This window comes from Falco punctatus (genome assembly GCF_963210335.1).
Source record: "Falco punctatus genome assembly, chromosome: 12".
Lineage (NCBI taxonomy): Eukaryota > Metazoa > Chordata > Aves > Falconiformes > Falconidae > Falco > Falco punctatus.
Window position 1 is genome coordinate 31488494 of NC_137592.1, and position 19616 is coordinate 31508109.

At 38.7% G+C, this 19616-nt stretch overlaps 1 protein-coding gene across 16 annotated transcripts in view; it reads right to left on the reverse strand.

Annotated features, from left to right (window-relative positions):
- Positions 1–825: 825 nt before the first annotated feature.
- NRXN1 (neurexin 1) overlaps positions 826–19616 on the reverse strand; it is a 730370-nt gene continuing 711579 nt past the window's right edge. For all 16 annotated transcript variants that reach the window (XM_080407807.1, XM_080407800.1, XM_080407815.1 and 13 more), the window contains one exon: positions 826–4205. In XM_080407807.1, coding sequence (XP_080263933.1) covers positions 3898–4205 — 308 coding nt within the window. In that variant the 3' untranslated portion in view covers positions 826–3897. The remainder of the gene's footprint in view (positions 4206–19616) is intronic.

A 19616-nucleotide genomic window follows, 5' to 3' on the forward strand; every position in this document is an offset into this window, starting at 1 on the left:
TAGGGGCTGTTTTCCTCAGATATTCCTGAACTTAAATTATCTAAAATACTTTAGTCTATACCTAATTAAGCAGAAGAATAAATCCCATTGAAGTCAAAGAAGCTACTGATGTGATTAAGGAAGATACATACTTAAATTCTATTTGGAGTTTAGATCCAAAAGCTTAACTCCATCCCTATTCAGCAACACATTTAGGCAACTTTAGACACTCGCTTAAATCAATAGGATTACATGTTTGCTTGAAGTTACCCATGAATTTAAATGCCATGCTAAATAGAAAAGTACTTACGTAATGGATTAGTTCCGGTTGAAATTTTGTAATTATTATCTAGGAATGTTTTTAAGAACCTGAAATGCGTTCGTTTTTCCATTAATTTTTCAACCATCTTCTAAACATGAAAAAATACTTTCAGTTTTAAATTATCTTACCTTTTGCCATCTTCTTTCCACCAGAGGAAAAAAAAAAAAAAAAAAGTAAAAAAAAACCAAACGTGGTGGCAAAGGAAGGGAATTCTCTTTTCATTCACAGGGGGAGGGGAGCATAGTTTTAATTTCTTGATGTTTTAAAAAATGAAATACAACCAGTAAGATTTTAAATGAAGCAACTCTACGCAAAACCAAACAATGCACTAATGTAATTCGTATTTTTCTAACTGGGCCAGTTGAACACAGAACTTGTAGAAGGTTTTCACTTAAGTGTACAAAGAGCTCTGGGGTCACTTTTTCCTGACACAAATGTCTGTAACTTTACACCAATCTACCCTTCTTTTTCACTGCTTTAAGATGAACTCCAGATCTAAGAGTAAGAGAAGAAACAAGCCAGCATTTGTATTAAGAAACATTTTTATTAACAAAACAGTAAATTCCACTTGCTTAGCATTTCCAATAATGAATAAATTGGCCTTGCAACAAATAAAAAAATCGTAAATATCTATCACAGAAAGCACTATAAGGTTAGGGGCATTGGGCCTCTTTTCAGTGTCTTAGGGTTGAAAGTTTCACACGTTATTTAGTGTTTTGTTAAAAAAGGCAACACAATACAGTCATAGAAATGAAGCCATCTCAGTCAAACAAATTAGGTTATTATAGAGAAAAGATCCAATTTTATGTTAGGTAGTTGCTTTATGTCTGTTTGTTTGGTTGTTGTTGTTGCTGTTTTTAAACAAAAAGGAATTTTAGATCCACTTGCTGGCACTTCTGATACATCCATATTTCTTTTTTGTTAAATTATGAAATTAAAGAGGAAAAAGGAGAACCTTCAGAAACAGTGTTAAAAACATGTTTGCTTATTATAGTAGTAGCAGATCTTTTTTTTTTTCCTTGATGTATGGATTTAGTTAAAGATTAATCTACCAAACTGCCTGGAAGTTGACCTGACCATGCTATTTCATTAATGCAATCAATACCAAGCAGAAAAAAACATTTCATCTCACCCAGACCATACTCTGTCATGTCCTGTCTCCTGTCATCTGATCATTCTTGTTCTTCTAGGTATCTTCAAGCACTTAAATCTGAACACCACCTGGCTTTCAACTTCTTTCCTCCCTCCAGCTGAAGTCTCTTGCTTCCAGCAATGACTCCAGTATACCTGACCCTGCCGTTCCCTGAGTACAGCTGTCTTGTAAAGGTGGGAGAAATCGGGAATGCCATAGGTGAAAAACAATCTAAGATATGAACATCAGATGGATTTTCGTGAACCTGTTCTCATTTCTGTGTAAATGCTAAAGAAAATACAAATTTGTTTTATAAATGCAACATGACACACCTCAATGTGGTAGGCAACCTTCAAGAGAGGTGTTTTCATGTCAGCTACATGTATTTTTAAAGTGCTCTGACTCCCAGATAGATAGCTGTACCAGTTTCCAGCCTTTTTCATCAGCTACAGTGAATAACACACAACAAAATGTTTTGTGCCTGCTGTTTAAAGCTAATTTTAAATTCCTCCTTCCTGTCTGTAAAGTGTGAACATCTATATCCCTCCCAGGAGGCCTTCCAATGATTTGGTTGATTTCTATTGAACTACCCTCTTTCTGTCCAATGTATTCCCTTTGAACTTCCGTGTAAATAAAATGTTAGGCTATGGTTTATTGCTGTGAACCTAATGAAATAATACTAGAAAAAAAGCTTAACATGTAAATTACAGCATTATATTTAATATGTTTAACTAAAATGCATTAATGTTTTATATATGCAAGAAAAGCTATGTGTTACTTTAAAACATGATGAACTTCTATTTGTCTGGTTATGATGTCTTGCAATGCTACATCAACTTAGCTAAAAATACATTTTCATATGTCAAAATGCCCGCCATTGAAAAATACTATCGTGCACCTCAAGATTATGTCCTTTTTGGAGAAAGGGGTAAATTCTGCAGTAGAATCAGCCTGGATAATTAAAATGGGTTTTTTAGGTCTTTTACCATCCAATGCTGTAGTTAATGTAACTGAATGCCAGGTAAGCACTATATGATACTTCCTAAGATTCTCAAGAAACTCATCATTCTCATAATTTCTTAAGAACAAGGTTTCTGTCAGGCAAACCATGCTCTCCAATAGTGAAGCTTTGACTGGAAGCCAAAGGCCAGTTAAGTCACTAACTATTTAGATAATTAATGAGTGTCTATTTATAGGAAAATTGGCCATTCTGATCAACTTCATTGATGCATATCAGGAGCAAGAGATGGGGATAGGAGGGAAAAGACAAATTACAGTAGAGATACATTTTTGCTTTCTAGTCCACTTCTTTCATACAAACTACTAAAACTAAATTGCAACAGAATAGAGGCTGTACAGGTAAGAAAAAAATTAGCTGACTCTTATATACATTCATACACATCCCCCTTAGTATAACCACTACACTGCAAATTAAAAAAAAAATAAAAGAGAAAAAAAAAAAAGGGGAAGAAGTCTGGGACAATTCATAATGGCTGCAAAAAACCTGAAGTATGTCTGTTGCTCCAGATGTCATAAAACTCTCTATACCTAGCAACACTTATAACATTGAGTTTACCAAAAATGGCTGAAGAGCAGATATAGTTTGCATTTTCTATACAACAGGCTATAAAACATCACTTATCACAGTCCAGAAAGCACATATAGATGTGTTTTTATATAAACATATGTAGTAACATATTAAGCGTGCATGAAATTTCCCAATGATTGCATCTATGCCCTCTTGTTCGTTTTTTCTTTTTTTTTCCTTTTTTTTTTTTTTTTTTTTTTGGAAATGTGCCTTATATTCCAGATTTTTCTTTTTGTTTTTGAAAATAAGGCCTCCGTACTATTTTCCTCACAACCAGAAAGGGGCTTTTTGAAAGTATTTCTACGTAAGTCTTCAGAAAAGCCAGCACTTTGTTTCAAATGCAAGTTTCCAATCACTGCTTCACTGCACCAGACGGCAAACTCTTTAGGTTTGCTTGTTGAGTCACCATATATAATGACAGTCTTCTCTGACAATAAGACTAACTTACTTCTCAAGAAAGCGCTAGCACTTTGGCTAAATCCAGAATCATAGGTAGCTTCTTTTTTCTTTTTTTTTCCTGTTTTGTTTTTTTAATTTGTTTTGTTTCATATTGTGCCTTGATGTTGTAGTAATACTCCTTGCTTTATGAATGCGTGGTGTCATCATTGTCTTTCAGAAATGTTCCAGCAACATAAAGACAGGCAGAGTAAATGAAAACACTGTGGATGTTAGGGAATTTATCAGCTCCTGTTTCTGAAAAACAAGAGCATGAAATGCTTGTTTTTAAAAACAGTCTTTCCTTTCTGATTGCATTCCCTGTCTTTTTTGTTTGTTTGTTTTTGAATGTGCTTCATAAAAAGTAAAGTAAATAAGTTTGTATTATGTCTCAGATAAAATGAAGACTATTTCTATACAAGCGTTCTCTTAATGTTGAGATCAGACATAGTACTCCTTATCCTTATTTTTCTTGTTTTTGTTGGTACTTTTAGCGCTGTTGGGCTGTTTTTCCTTGATCACAGCCCCATTGGATTGTGCTGAGTTACTGATGTAGTTTCGACTCTCATCTACGTGATACGATCCTTCATCTCGATTCCTGTACTTGTACATAGCATACAGGAGAATGAGGATACACAGCGCCGCTGCTGCCACGATCCCAACTACCATGCCTGTTGTGCTGCTGGATTCACGGATCACCTCGGACGAGCCAGGGTACTCCCTTCCTCCTCCTGCCCTGGTAGGATTTGCTGTAGGTAGATAATGAAATAAGGGAGAGGTTATTATTGAGGTTACACATTGAGGAGTTAGCCATATCTACCTACTACAAACATGCATCTTTCTAACTGCACTCCCTAGGTCACGGCTACCCTATTATGGTACCCTACTCTACCAGCCTGAAAATGTTTGGGTTTGCAGCCCATTCCATTTTCATGTCTGTCACAGCATGAGTAAACAGACTTTTAAACAAGGAAAAGGACAGCAAGGAAAATCCCATTTTAGCCTTCAAAAGTATAATTTCCCCAAATGCTGTTATTAAGCAAAGGATGTTTCAATAATCTGAAATAACAGGCGTGCCACAATTTAAATGCTAGAACACAATCATCTGGAATGAAAGAATCTCCCTCGCCTGCTCCCCTCTGCCCCTTTCTCTCCACCTGTAAAGAATAAGAAATGACACTATAGTACTTGTTAAGAAGACAGTGATGACAAAACAGGCTACCAAACAGAATGGGGGAAAAAATAAAAATTCCCCCTAATAATAAATGACCGCAGCCAATAAGCTGGCCATAAATAAGGTACTCTCAGCTCTCCTTTAGACCTCCCTCAGCAAGCTTCCCCATTTCTCCTTTCCTTCTAATATTTTTTCCCAATTTAATTATATTTAGTTTTATTACTTTTACAGAGCTATCCAACCTTGCCTCCTCTTTTCTAGGTCAGAGCCATCCTTGAATACGGCTATACTTTAGAGCACTTTCTCACTCAACTTCTCCCATTCCCTCCTTTTGTAATTTCATTAACACCAATAGTAGACACTCCTTTGAGCAATGCTTTATGCCCAGAAAAAGCCTCTCGAATTGCAAAGAGTAAGGGCTCAGCCCTCTAAGAACCCACCTCTAAGGCCAGACTCTGGTCTTTTCAGTTGTGATATGAACTGAACTGACCTATGTCTTCAGACCGTTAAGTCTTCTTGATAGGACCTATTGTGTTGTCTGGCACATTTTGTCCCCTTGCACAGCCACGTGGAATGAAAGCCTAATTCCAAGAGGAATTTCTAGGTTAAATGCTCACAGCACACACAATGCTTATGCATCTCCCATGATGTCCTTTTTTATTGCATTTTGCAGAAGGAGGAGAGGCAGATCTTTGTATATAATTGCTTTCAGTGGCAATAGCAGAGATGGATCTTCTGTAACTTAGCAAGTGTCATGGACGAAAATGAAGTGACTAGGGTCTACACAATATTCCTCTGACTATACCAACATTTCCAGACTCCTGAGAGGCTGTGTATCCTCAGACTGCCAACCCTGGCTGCACTCAGAAGCAAGAAAAGAGCAGCGAGTGAACCAGGGTTTCCCACTGAGCAGTGCAGAACGCTCTCATTAGGCATCCAGGCTGGCTTATGGAAACTGCATTTTAAATCATTATGCATGGCTAAAAATGCAGTCAGTAAAATATGGTTGTTAACTAAGAGTATTATTAAACACTAGTTTTAATATATATATATTAAATGTTCACATAAGTTAATGTTATGAATACATATCTATAATATATATGTATTCATAACATCAACTTTATCAGGCCTTGCCTACAGCTAGCATATTATGGAAGTGTACTAGAGAAATGTTTTGCTCCAGGTGCACAAAAGCACACTGCGCCTCATAGTCGCTTTTTTTGCACTGTAAAGACATAATAGGAAGATGATGTTTTTCAGGATGCTACATTAAAGGTAATACCACTCAAACTATCGACATTGGTTAAAAAATTGCAACAAGTTTGGACAACCAGAATTAAAAGCAGCCACCAGCTACCGACATCTACGATTGGCCTATGAATAATAAAAGACATCAAAAACCCCACAAATACCAAAAAGAAATAAGTTCCCTCCCCACTTTGGTATTACTCATCATTTATTTATTAATGATTTGTGTTTTTAACGGTTGAAACACCACTCCTGGCAGTTATCACACATAGGTTTAAAGAAGGTGACATCTTATTTGGCTGAAAGAACAGAGGCACCACAGTAAGGCTCAAGAAAACTGTCACTCATGTCAAATAGTATTTGAATTTTTTAATTTTTTTTTTCCCATTCTGAAAGTTCTTAGTTATTGAGTTGGTACAATTGGTATTTACTATGACTAGACAACAGAACTTGAACTTTTGCTTCAGAAGGCTCTAAGATCTTTTCTCATTTCAGGGTAGACGCCAGCCTACTAAGAAATGTGGTCTGTCCCAAAGTAGTCAGTGACTGGTTTAGATCCTGTTTCTTCATTGTAACTGTTGTAGAAAATGGAAGTTCTTGTATACACAGGTTGTCATTTACTGTTTTACAAGAGACAATGCATTGTTGCAGAACAAAGTCTCCTGAATATTTCCATAGTGAATGAAAATGAGACAAAGTCTTATCTTATTGTATGTGATTTCAGGAAATTAATTTCTGTCTGAGAAATAACAGAAGTAACTGAATAAACTCTGTCAATACCTGATGGACTAACAGCTGCTCTTTCTCTTTAAAATACAGCCATTTGGGCCAAACACCATCAACTAACTTTACAATATCTACTAAATGACACTGAACAGCTTGCTCAGAGGAAAACATTCTTTTAACATTGCAACTTAAAAAAGCATGTAAGGAGTATTTTCCAACGTTACCTAAACTTCTGCCTTTCACCTGATGGCATCCTTTTATTTTTAAGAATGTTGTCACAATTATCTCATTTATCCCATCTGTCTGAGGAATATTCAGCCACTACATTAATGTTATTTAAACTTGCAACATTTTCAAAGCATCTGTCATTACACTTTTTTGGACTTCTGTAAAAGGAGCAGTTCAGCAAGGGAAATGACTTCTTGCTATTTTTCTTCTGTTTACATTAAAATATGCTTTTAGCCTAGCAGGGTCGCTCAAGACGAATGAAGGAGGAGAAAATACAAGGAATGTTTTACAAAGTGGATGGGTTTGTCTCTGAGCATTTTAGGTAGAAAAGGCTAATGGAGCACATGCTAAAGCAAGTGTCCTATTCTGAGACAGGGAGGAAAAGGCCACTGGGAAAATGATTTCTTCTGAAGTCTATGTAAATAAACAAATCCTCATCCATAACATTGCTGAAACAGCTGCTTTCTATTTAAGTAGGACCTTTATTTGGTACCCAGATTGAGTACCCAGGGGGAATTCACCTGGATTTTTTTTTTTTCCTGATGCAAGACAGGAGCTATTGCAAGGGACAACAGATGATCTCAATGGAGAGCAAGCAAAGATTAAAAGGTTACATACGTCTTGCACTCTGCTTCCCAACAATTTAAGAGCCACATGATGCAGTTTTCTTCCCAGCATCTTGGTACCTGAACCAGGCGGAGTTACTTGCTACACACACAGGTATATGTGTAGGGTAACCCTGTCTGCTACTCACTCAAGGTCTCTGTTAGTGTCTGCGGCATCGAAAAGACACTAACTTCATCCATTATTGTAAATGAGAAGTGAAATACCTTATAGGCAAATGTTAAGATTAAATGTCATAAAAAGACCCTGATTTTTAAGAATCCAAAAAATCCTGAAACTGTAAGTAGGAATGGTTTGATTAGGAACAGGAGAAAATCATAAAGACTGTGATTATGCTCTGAGCATGTCAGAACTGTGAGAAGAAATAGGAGTCACCTTGTGGTATAATGATCCCATCTTAAAACAACTTCTCTGATGCACAGCTCTTCCTCTCGACAGCATATGGCCAGCCTTTTCGGATTGCCTCAAAGACCAGCTTAGAGGAGACTGACTTTTAAAAGCCTCTTCTACCACTTATTAAAAACTTTGCATGAAATAATAGCAATTGAGCACAGTTTTACGTTGCATAATAAGGGATTAGAAAGTTATCGTTCTTGACTCTAGTTCTAAGTCATTTAAACTTTAGAGGGAAAAAATCTGACTATTTTCAGTGCCCAGTTTTCATTAATACTGTGAAAAGAAAATTGGAATTGCAGGCTCCCATGGTGATTGTGAATTGAAATTAGCAGACAAAAAACCCCAACCACCAAAACGCCACCAAAAAAAAACACAACCCAACAAAAGGACCCCAAACCTGTTTTCTTTACATTTATGCCTTCCCACAAACTGTGAATAAGAAATTACTCACAAGACAGGAATGTTTAACTACTGCATTTGCAATGAGGCATGAAGGCAGTTATTTACTGGACACATATTAATTTTCATTCTGTGTGCTATCATTGTAGACCTGATTGTTGTCGACTTTCTGTAGCATTGTTGGATTCTGGTGGACTGATTTCTGAGCTCACTGCAATTTCAACATCTCATTACAATGAATACATCGGAAAAACAAATCTCAGTGCTTCCTCTGCTGAACCAGTGGGATAGATGCAGCACAACTGCAAACCCAGGATCTGCTGTAAATTTATGCTAGAGACTAAGCTCAAATTCAACCTGGTCTGAATACAGGGGTATCTCAGCCTGCTCCCTTCCTACCCAGCCTTAAGTGGCTCTCAAGGGGAGGCAAGAACTGGATCCCCAGGAGATGTTTATCAACAACTGAGCTGCCATGGGAAGGGAGGAGTGATTCCACAATGTGGCTGCTATAGTTCAGTGACAAAGTTTCATCAGACTTGGAACAGTCTATATCCAAAGCCACAATCTGATCCCTGTGAGAGAGCTACCACAAGACTATCTGCGTTGCCGAACACACACTCCATGGTCCACGACCATAATGGCATCATGATTCAAAGAGAACGGGAGTGGAGACCTGCATACACAACACTGTGATGTGGTGGAGACGTGTGGTGCCTATGAGCAGAGTAGCTACATTTGCCATCTCAAATTCACACCATTGTATTTGTTCTAAGGAATCTGTCACTTACTGAGTTTGAGGGAACGAGACAATAACCTCCTTTCAAATGTGTTTATGAGAAAATGATTAAGGTATCTGTTCTACTCTTTGCTGTGTAAACCCACGTTCTTTACTTCCTATAAACTGAAATTTCAAAGGTTCTCAGAAGGAAAGATGTAATGCATTACAATACCTCTAAAATGACCTTAACTAACTTTGCTAGCCATAAAAAGAGCCTAGCTAAAAAACAGCACAGCTAAAAAGGTTGTTTTGCTAGGAAGCTAAACATTGTCTCTGCACAGAGTAGAATGCTTGTTTTCAATTGCAATGATGTGCCATACAGTGACTTCAAATCATTTACAAATCCTACCAGCTCCTTAGGACTTCAGGTTTTGCAAGTAACGTTATTTTTCCTGTGCTTGAGAGGTGGAAGTGTTGTTGCCTCAGTCTCTCTTAAATGACAACAGAAGTCTAAAGGGAGATAGGTTAAGTTGGTAGCAGTGCCAATTGATAAAGCATACCAAATCAATGGGGTTTATAAGTTAATATGCTCTACAGAGCTGAGAGAAATATTTCACACAGTTTAATAAGAAGCTTTTATGAAAACACTTTCCACAAAACTAAATTTAATTCTAGCCAAAATGGAAAATGTAAACCAATATATCACTTAATGATTTTAGCAGACTTCATCCCCATGCTCTTACCCTTTTTATTAGTGTATTTTAACATTTTCAGTTGTATTGCTCCTCTTTTAGTATTCCTTCCCTCCAAATATGGATCCTTTCTCCTTTTACCATTTCAGGTGTCCTACCTCTCCCCTCTTCTACATTTGTCATTCACCTTTGCATCTCTGCTTCTTTTTCTATGTGAAGTGATTTCTCCCATTTCTGTGTGTATTCTGAGAAAACTTTGGTAATTTGTTACTTTGTTTCAGAAATCTTGACTGATCAGCAGAGTCAGTGGGTAGTCTACATTTGAAATTGAAGTATTCCTAAATAGGAACAAAATTAAATGCTTTTGCAAATAAGATAACATAAGGAAGGCAAAACACAAATGTGATGCTACTGACAGCATGTTTTCAAGGTAGAGCTAAGCTGCTGTAATCGTGGGGAACCACTTCAGACAGCTAAACCAGTATCTTTTGCTCAGCTAGTTGCCTGCAGCTCCAAGTCCCTGAAGACTCAGATGAACACCAGCATTATGGCAAGAAAAGGGCAGGGATGTTGGAAACACAAATTTTTGGTGGCAGCTAAGTCCAAGATTGACTTAATTGTACCAAAACCTTACAGTGTTAGCAACGATGACATTCGGGCCCCACTGAACTTAGTGAAAGCTTTGCTACTGAGCTTTGCAGGACCAAAGTTTCATTGCTTGCTATTTTAATCATTATAATCTCATTTAAAAAAGCCAAAAAAGCCCCAGACCACCTAATCTAGGAACCCATTTTCTGGAAAAGAACACCAAAATGTAGTTGTAAAGAGTGAGGAATGTGATGGCTTGGCCTGCAGAGCAAGAAATTATTCTTGCTCATGAAATGAGATGGAGGTGCAGACACCCACATTCATCTTTGCAACTGTCGGTGACTCCCTGACTGTCTTCCTTCACTAAGCAGCTGCTACATGAAGAGATAAATGCCTGTGCCACAAATATTATATATATGGCTTGAATGTCGGACCTGAAAGCACACTGCATTCAATTTGCTCTAAATACTGTCATCGAGTCAGATCCATTACGGACATCGTTGATAATGTGCCTGGGAAAAGAAGGGGCCAGGCTTTCAAGACATCCAGAATATACATGTGCACACGCTGGAAATGCAACGGCTACAAATACCAAGGTACACTCGCTAAATGACGGCTCAGATACAACTTGCAGATATAGCTACATTTGTTCAGCCTGAGTCGTATTACTGCCAAGAGCTCATATGCTTCTCTGGGGGTGGGAAGAGAAAGATAAATAGACTTCAGGACTGATATATAAATTACACTTGATGTAATTAATGTTCTTTGTTCTTTTTCTCGTGATAAAATTATTAAAATTAATAGCACCACCTTGTTTTTCTTTGCTTCTCTCGTCATACTCTATAAAAAATTTCTGGTGTCTCTGACGTCAACACAAGGAAAAATATTAATATATATATATATGTATATATAAAGCTTTGTTTTATTTTGGAATACAACTCTCATGTTCTCGATGCTTTCATCCTTACTTTCATTTATCCCTCTTCTGTAACTTTTTAAAAGGTATGTTCACAACATGTGCTGTGCCTAGATCAGAATCTATGGGTTAAGCCAGCTTACATTTAAACCATCAAAGTCCCAAATATAGACCACAGCTCTTCACCTCAGAAGTGCTGGTTTTGAAACCTATGGGGCAGAATAGCACGTCAATACAGCAGAACGAGGTTTCGTTCAGGTCTTTATATAGTTAGAAGAAGATAGCCTACGGTTAGACTATTTCAGGTACATGCCTCCTCATTATAGGTTACTTTTGCCTCAAATTTTCTCTGCTTCCACTTATGAGCAACATCCTCAGAGAATACCTAGCTTTCAAACTTGTCAGCATTCACCTGCCACCTTGCAGGCTGTCAAACGCCCAGTCACACACTCAAAACCCCCGAAGTTTCTGCAGAGGTTCAAATTAGGTGGCTGAAAATTAGCAGCAACGGCCTTACTACTAAGTGTGCAAGAGAGAATGAAAATTCACACTGTGCTGCTGCTTGCTAGAAAGCACCAGCAAAAAGTTTACTGTTTGCCCTTTACCTCCTTTGTCTGGCAGCAGGATAAGCAACCCTGCTCGCTGCCAGCAGTCTGTTAACAAGGTTATTAGTTGATAAGCTGTGGCTGGCATACACCAATACTTTATAACACCATAATAATTGAATTTATCAGGTATTGCAAATGGTTAGCTAGAAGCACAATGGTTTGCTTGCACACCTGTAATTCCCCTGTTTGAATGCAAAAAAATTAACTGTGAAAGAGTGCTGGGATAGACGGTGTCCTGTGTCTTTTAACTCAGAAAGGCAAAACCCTGTGTCCTGCACGCAGGAGAGGCACCTTCCCACTTCCTTAGCAGAGTGTATTTTATTTTCCCTCTTTGCTAGGGGTGGCTGCCTCAAACTTTCATCTTTCTGACTGATCCTTTCTCCAAATAGCAGAGGTAAAGCAAATGTCCTATAGAATTTTAAGGACCTGATTTAACATTGCATTGTTCAAATCTGGTCTGAGAAAGCCTTGGGACAGAAGTTGAGTGATACAATGCTAATGCAGGCCAGTATTTTGGCTATAAACTTCTTAATATCTTTGAAAAATATTGCCTTTCTTCTTCTGCCAGCCGTATCCTGGGCTGCATCAAAAGAAGCGAGGCCAGCGGCTCGAGGGAGGTGATTCTCCCCCACCACTCCATTCCCGAGACCCCCCCTGCGGTGCTGTGTCCAGCTCTGGAGCCCCCAGCACAAGGACATGGACCTGTTGGACTGAGTCCAGAGGAGGGACATGAAGATGATGGGAGGGCTGGAGCCCCTCTCCTGTGCAGACAGGCTGAGAGAGTTGGGGTTGCTCAGCCTGGAGCAGAGAAGGTTCCAGGGAGACCCTGCAGCACCTGCCAGTGCCTAACGGGGCCGACAGGAAAGCTGGGGGGGCTTTTGACAAGGGCCTGTAGTGATAGGCAAGGGGGAATGGCTTTAAACTGGAAGAGGGGAGATTGAGATTAGATATTAGGAAGAAATTCTTTACCATGAGGGTGATGAGACACCAGCCCAGGCTGCCCAGAGCAGCTGTGGGTGCCCCATCCCTGGCAGTGCCCAAGGCCAGGCTGGACGGGGCTTTGGGCAACCTGGGCTGGTGGGAGGGGTCCCTGCCCGTGGCAGGGGGTTGGAACTAGGTGACCTTTAAGGTCCCTTCCAACCCAAACCAACCTATGGTTCTACCATGTCCCTAAAAAGAAGGATGATAAATACTCCTGAGGAAAAGGGGTTGTTCCACAAAAAGAAGAAATTCAATGCACATGCATTACAATGTGACAAGAAATAGATCCAGTATTGCTCGTGTCCACAATACAGCATGCAAGAAAATATATGTGCTAGATGTAGCAAATCAAACCAGAATGAACTATAGCTCAAGGAACACAAGGGGCTTGCATTAATCAAGGCACAAGTAGCACATAATCTAATTTCAAATAAACTAGAACAACTCATTTGTTTATATCAACAATCTACAAGCAGTCTTGATTCCCAGTGTAAGGTTGATTCAAAAGACCAATTTTTAGGACTACACGCTTTACCTTAGGATTTTTAAGCAGATTGCCACGAAAATCAATGGGACCTGTTCCAGATTCAATCAGCTATTTACTTCACCCTTATGCAAGCAAATCCTCTGCCTTTCCAAAATTCCATATTTAATCAGACAGAAGTCTTACTTGTCAGCAGTTTACTTAACTGAGGTTTCTGAAAACCTCAGTTTTGCAATTACTAGTTCTTTTCTGCATTTTTCAACCAATGTCAGCGTGTGAAATCCACCCATGGAAAATGTTTTGAGAGGCCACATAATCTTTATTTGACTTTATTAAATCGGTTTCGGTAAAACTCATATTTAAAAAATAACCTGATGAAATGGCTTAACCCCAGCCGGCAGCTAAGCCACTTACTCACTGCCCCCACCCCCAGCACGATGGGGAGGAGAATTGGGGAAAAAGGTAAACCTCGTAGGTTAAGATAAGAACAATTTAATAATTGTAAATAATAGTAATAGTAATTATGTTGATGATAAGAATAGTAGTAGTAATAATAGAAATAAAAAGGTGAGAGAGAGAGGAATAAAACTCAGAGGGAAAAAAATACAGGTGATGCACAGCACAGTTGCTCACCGCCCACCGACTGATGCCCAGCCCGTCCCCGAGCAGCGATCGACCCCTCCCACCAACTGCCCCCAGTTTATATACTGAGCGTGACGCTCTATGGTATGGAACATCCCTATGGATAGCTCGGGTCAGCTGTCCTGGCTCTGCTCCCTGCCGGCTTCTTGTGCACCTGCCCCTGGGCAGAGCACGGGGAACTGGAAAGTCCTGGATTTACAATAAGCATTACTTAGCAACAGCTAGAACATCAGCGTGTTATCAACATTATTCTCTTACCAAATCCAAAACACAGCCCTGTGCCAGCTGCTAGGAAGAAAATTAACTCTACTCCAGCTGAAAACAGGACACTTGAAAACCAGATTCCTTTCTCAGGATGTAGATTAGGACAGGTCAGTGCTGTTTTTCTTATACTTTATTTGTGTTTATGCTTCTATGCCAAATTGGAAAGATCATACTTTAGAAACCAAAATAGAGATTGTTCCTGTTGGGAGTTCAGAACACTTCAACTGGCATGATCAGCATGGGCTGCATAAATGGATAAAATCTGACTTTGAATTTTAAGAAAGAAAGAAAGAAATATTATTAGCATCTAAATGAATTATATAGTTTACTCGTTGAATTATGCATATAAACCCCTTCATGATACTTCAAAAGCACATATATGTGTTTGGGGTATTTTATACCCTAGTCTTCAGTTAAGTGACTCTTTTATTCTGGCTTTAAAAGTTCTACACCTTTTTTGATAATGGTGGAAAATTATCATAGTGAAGGCTGTCAAAGTACACACATCTATTTCTGTGGCTAACAACTAATAATCATAAAAGATTTTGAACTGCCAGAACCTATTTTCACATATTAGGGATACAAGCACAGAAACTGGGACTTAATTAGCTTTATCATTGCAAATGATACATTGAATCTTGAATACTTGTCTTGAAAATCAGGATTGTTTTGTTTAAGAGAGCACAGTCATAGATCCAATTTCTTTTTTTGTTTGCTTTTTTGTTGTTGTTGTTGTTTTGGTTTGCTTGTTTGTTTCTTACAAAGCCACTGCATTAGCAGACAGTTAATTCCTAAAGGTCTATGTAATACCTCATTCAGTAATTTTGTACTTCGTTTGATTTTTTTTTTTTTCCAGTCATTCTGGATATGTCTCACTCTCCAGTTAATGCTGGAATGTTCTGTGAAGCAGGTTCTCTACCTGGATGTAGGAAAAGGAATAGGCCACAGCAACTGTTTGAGTGAGCGACAGTTTTTTTCTACAATTTTTTCTGAGGAAAGTCAGGAAGGTAAGCCCTCAAAAGCATATGTATATACTTGGAGGGAGAGAGAAAACAAGAAAGAATGAATATTTAATGGATTGTGTGACAATTTCCCCCAGATAGCCTCAACAAAGAAACAAGACCATGTTCCTCCACTTCGGTGTGTGCTGAATGAGAGTAGACTTCTCCTGCTCTCCTCCAACCCTGCCCACAGAACTGCCACCCTCAGCTCTAACCTGTCCCCATTCACTTCCTCGCACATCATCTCACGCAGGGATTGTACACTTGCCTGACTGACTAACAAATCACTTCTACACCTGAATAGAATCACATGACACTTGTGCACATTTAATTGTCCATGATCCAGACAAGCACTGAAAAATCTAGGGAGTTGCCCTGGAGCCAGTGGGTATGACACGTATCGTCCACGTGCATTTGTGAATAAGTGACGTGGGCTGCCTGGTTCGCTTCTCTGCATTCATCTCCCAGTCCTGGTACTGCAGCAGGATCATGTGCTTTGCCTATAAATACCTTCAGCACCGAACCACTCGTGATGTTTTACATCTTTAAAAGAAAGAAAAATAATAGAGACTTCTTTCATGGGCCACTCCTTCAAGAGCATTGATTAATATGCCCATTTTTCTTGAATTATTGTTTGTAAAATGAGTAGATTTCTTCAAACTACTAGACACGTTACCATCTGGTTTTGTCTATGCTGTGGAGACATCTAACTCCAAACCACTGAACATGTCTCAGCAGTCCTAATAATCGTCCCTTAACAAATTTCTCTGAACAAGAACTGTCTTTTCATGTTGTCTGCGTATGCCTGAAGCATGAAGCAGAGCATTAGGTACTGACATACAAATAACTACCTCAGTATTTACATCGTAAATGTTTGTTATTCTTCTAAACATTACAGAAGTGAGAACATCCAACTTTAGCAGGATTATGAGCGGAATACGAATGCACCTTCAAAGTTCACACACAAGGAAAACTGTTCATCATTTACGCACCAGTGGAGAGGGTCTTGTGCAAGTTAACAGAGAGCCTTGTATGATTTATAGCAACCTGATGTCGGGATTTCTAATCAGGCTTAGAGCACAGTGAGCCACTGATATTAGAATTGATAGAAAACCATTACTTTCAGAAAAAAAAGCCAGCTCCCCAGTTTCCATGCATATTTTGCCTTCTGATATGTTCGTATCACTGCGACGGCAATTAATACATGCTAGAAAGCCTTAGCTTGTGCTGTCATCTCTAGGCTACATATTAAACCTCTCTTTGAATGCCCCATCCCAGGCCAGGTTGGACAAGGCGTTGGAGCTAGATGGTCTTTAATGTCCCTTCCAACCCAAACCATTTGATGACAATGACAATGTTTGGCAAGGAGTGTCTACATAATTGTTCCCATTTCAAAGGCACGTTTAGCTAACAATAGCTGCATTTTGTCTTAAACTGTGCTTAAAAATTAACTTCAGAATAATTTCATATTTGTCCCAAATCCCCTGTACCACTTGAGGTTACACAAGGAAAGGATGTGTAAGAGTGTGAACACCACCACTACCACCAAAATCACACAGGATGCATTTGAGGAGTCAGAATTCTCTGAACTATAGAAAGATTATTTGTGAGAGTGAAAGAAAACCTTTCCTTTAGCACGTGCTGTTGTTTTCAGCTGCTCCCAACACCGGGAATGTATGAAAATCCTTAGGCTGCTGGGAAGCTCAGTATTCCCATATTTCAATAGTGTAGCTGGCAAAGAGTAGAGATCAGTGTTGGTGCAATAGACCAATTGCCCTTTTTAACCTCATTTTCTTAGATACTTGAGGAAAAAATTCTTTTTGAAGAAATTCAAATGAGAAATGGCATATTTGTAATTCACAGTGACAGACACCAAGAACTCAGCTTGTTGACAAAGAAGTGGTTCAGCTCACAAGAAAATAATTTGGAAAAATGTAAGATTTGCTTTCTGTTGCTTTGAGGAGGGGTTTACAATTTTTTTAAAAAAATTAAAACAACCTAAACAACCATTGTAACTTCAGTTATAGGAAAATTAATCTATATTTGAAGCCTCTTGGTTCCTTTATGTATAGACGTGGTAGGTGGTAATGTTTAGAAAGTTTGTAAATAAAGCATAATTTTCACCCTGCAGTAGTTCATACAGACATGCCTGTATGTATTTCATCTAAGTGTTTTAAAAGGCTGATTCAAGAAAACACAGCGATCTTTCTAGCACTGGAAACACATACAGAACTACAGGATAATTGGACTGAGGCACAAATATTCCCTTTATATCTTGAGCCATAATGAACACAGTAGCCCTACGAACTAACTGCAGTTTTATTATTTTTTTGTTTGTTTCAGCTCCTTGCACAATGAATTCCATGAAGTGCATTAAAGTAGGGCACTTGCAGTGATGCATAAATTATAGGAGTCACTTCACCTCCTACTGCAATGTTATCTTGCTGCCAGATGCGCCGGGAATACAGTGCAATAATTTGTGACAGGAAAAGAAAAGCAGAACTTCTAATAACAAGCATAAATCATTCACAGCCTGTATTTTGCAACTCTGCCCATTAGGAAAAAAGGTATCAGTGCCGGGACCAAACCTAAACCATCACAAAGTGCTTGAGAATGTATAATTCCTAGCCTTCTCCACCTCTCCAATACATGCTATCCCGCAGCAGGGGATGTATCTATGCAGGAAGCAGTTTGTGTGCAAAGCCCTGCACTGCTCTGCTACCAGGACAAAGCCTTCCCCAGAGCCATGGCTGAACCGTAAGAGTCACTTTCAGCAATGGCTTGTTTGCTTTGTCTTGGCCATACTGATGCTTTGGAGATTTCTGACTGTCGCCAGCTGTTTTCTGCATTGCGATGAGCCTGACCAAGAGGCAGAAAAATCAACACATGCTCCAAGATCAGTCCACAAGCATCTATCCCTATTATTGGTCCTTACTTAATAATGTAGGAAAACAACTGATCCCATTTCTCCCTCAGAATCAAGAATCAGGTCTACGAAAGATAACCAGTGCTACCAGCTGGTGGTATACGTCACTGAACTTGATCCTGCCTAGTCTTATCCTACGTACCTACAGAACAGGGGCAAGACCTGACACCAAACACAGTCTGGGAAGTGGAACCCAAGAGCTGCCAGACAAATGCAGATCAAGAGATGATGAAGTATTTTCTTTGGTTGCAACATGTGAACATGAACAAAAGAGCTTGTTTGTACAAGACCCTTTTTTCACTTTAAAGGTCTTTTTCTGCTAAAACTTATAAAACCAGTGAATACCATATATTCTGGCCTTAGGACTGCCAAAAACTCTATCTATCCCATTTCTGCTGGGGCCGCCAGGAGAGGTTTTCAACCTAATTTCTAACTTAAAACTCTGTTAAGTTCCAAGTTTGAGAAGGATTTAACTGTAAATTGTAGAAAAGAAGAACCATTCACAGGCATGTTAGAAACCATAAGAATTTTCACCTGGTCTAGATTTCCCTGCCACTAAACTCAGTGATTTCACTTCATTTGACCCAGTTTGGATCTCTCTGGAACATTTCAATAGCTACAGAAGTGGCTAGAGAATAACTAACAAATAAAATACCAGCCCAGTATAACTGGAAAAAATAAGCTGTGTAGCTCACTGAAACTCAGCAGAAATCAGAGCTCTACAGAGCTCTGAAAAGGCTGGAACAGCAGTCCTGATATGCAGAATGGCAATTTGTCCACCCGCAATTTTATAACTCTTCACATAAAATCAGTAAATCAGCCCAGGTCCTTTTTTTGGATAGGTTTCCCCTAACATTTTTCATAACTTGTCTACAAAATGAAAAGGCTTTATTATTTCCTCTATGACATGATGCTGAAGGAACAGAAACTCTTACTTATTTTTATTATTATTATTATAATAATCATCACCATTATTCTTTGTGTTGTTATTAGTATTTAGAGTAGGAGGGGGGAACGTGGAGAGACTGTGAAAGCAATATGTGTTGCTTTACTATACAAAACATAACGCAGATAAAATATGTTGACTAAGTTTTGCATGCTAATAAATTTGTTATGACTTCATCCAATTACGGCACATTTAGCAGTTTGTATACCACAATGAAATCTGCAATTATAATTTTTGTGACTTTATGTTCCAGACAAGTTGATGGGATTGCTGCTTAGCAGCTCTTAATCTGCTCTACGTTTTTATGTTCCGTACAAAATTTGTTGCAAATTGCATCTTTCCATTTATTGTTTAGAAGACAGGTGCACAGAAAGTGAAGCGGGTGGTGGCAGACCAAGACTTGTTAGCCACCACATACTGCCACATATTTATCCTGGAAAAGAAGCCCTATCTTAAGCATAAATCTCACTAATCAGGAAAATCTAGATAATGAGTATTTTCTATGACATACAGGTTTGCCATATTCAAATTGTGTGTTGAATAGGCTCTCATTCTGAGCTGAGAACTTTGGTTAGAAAAGGGCATATTATGGGCAATCA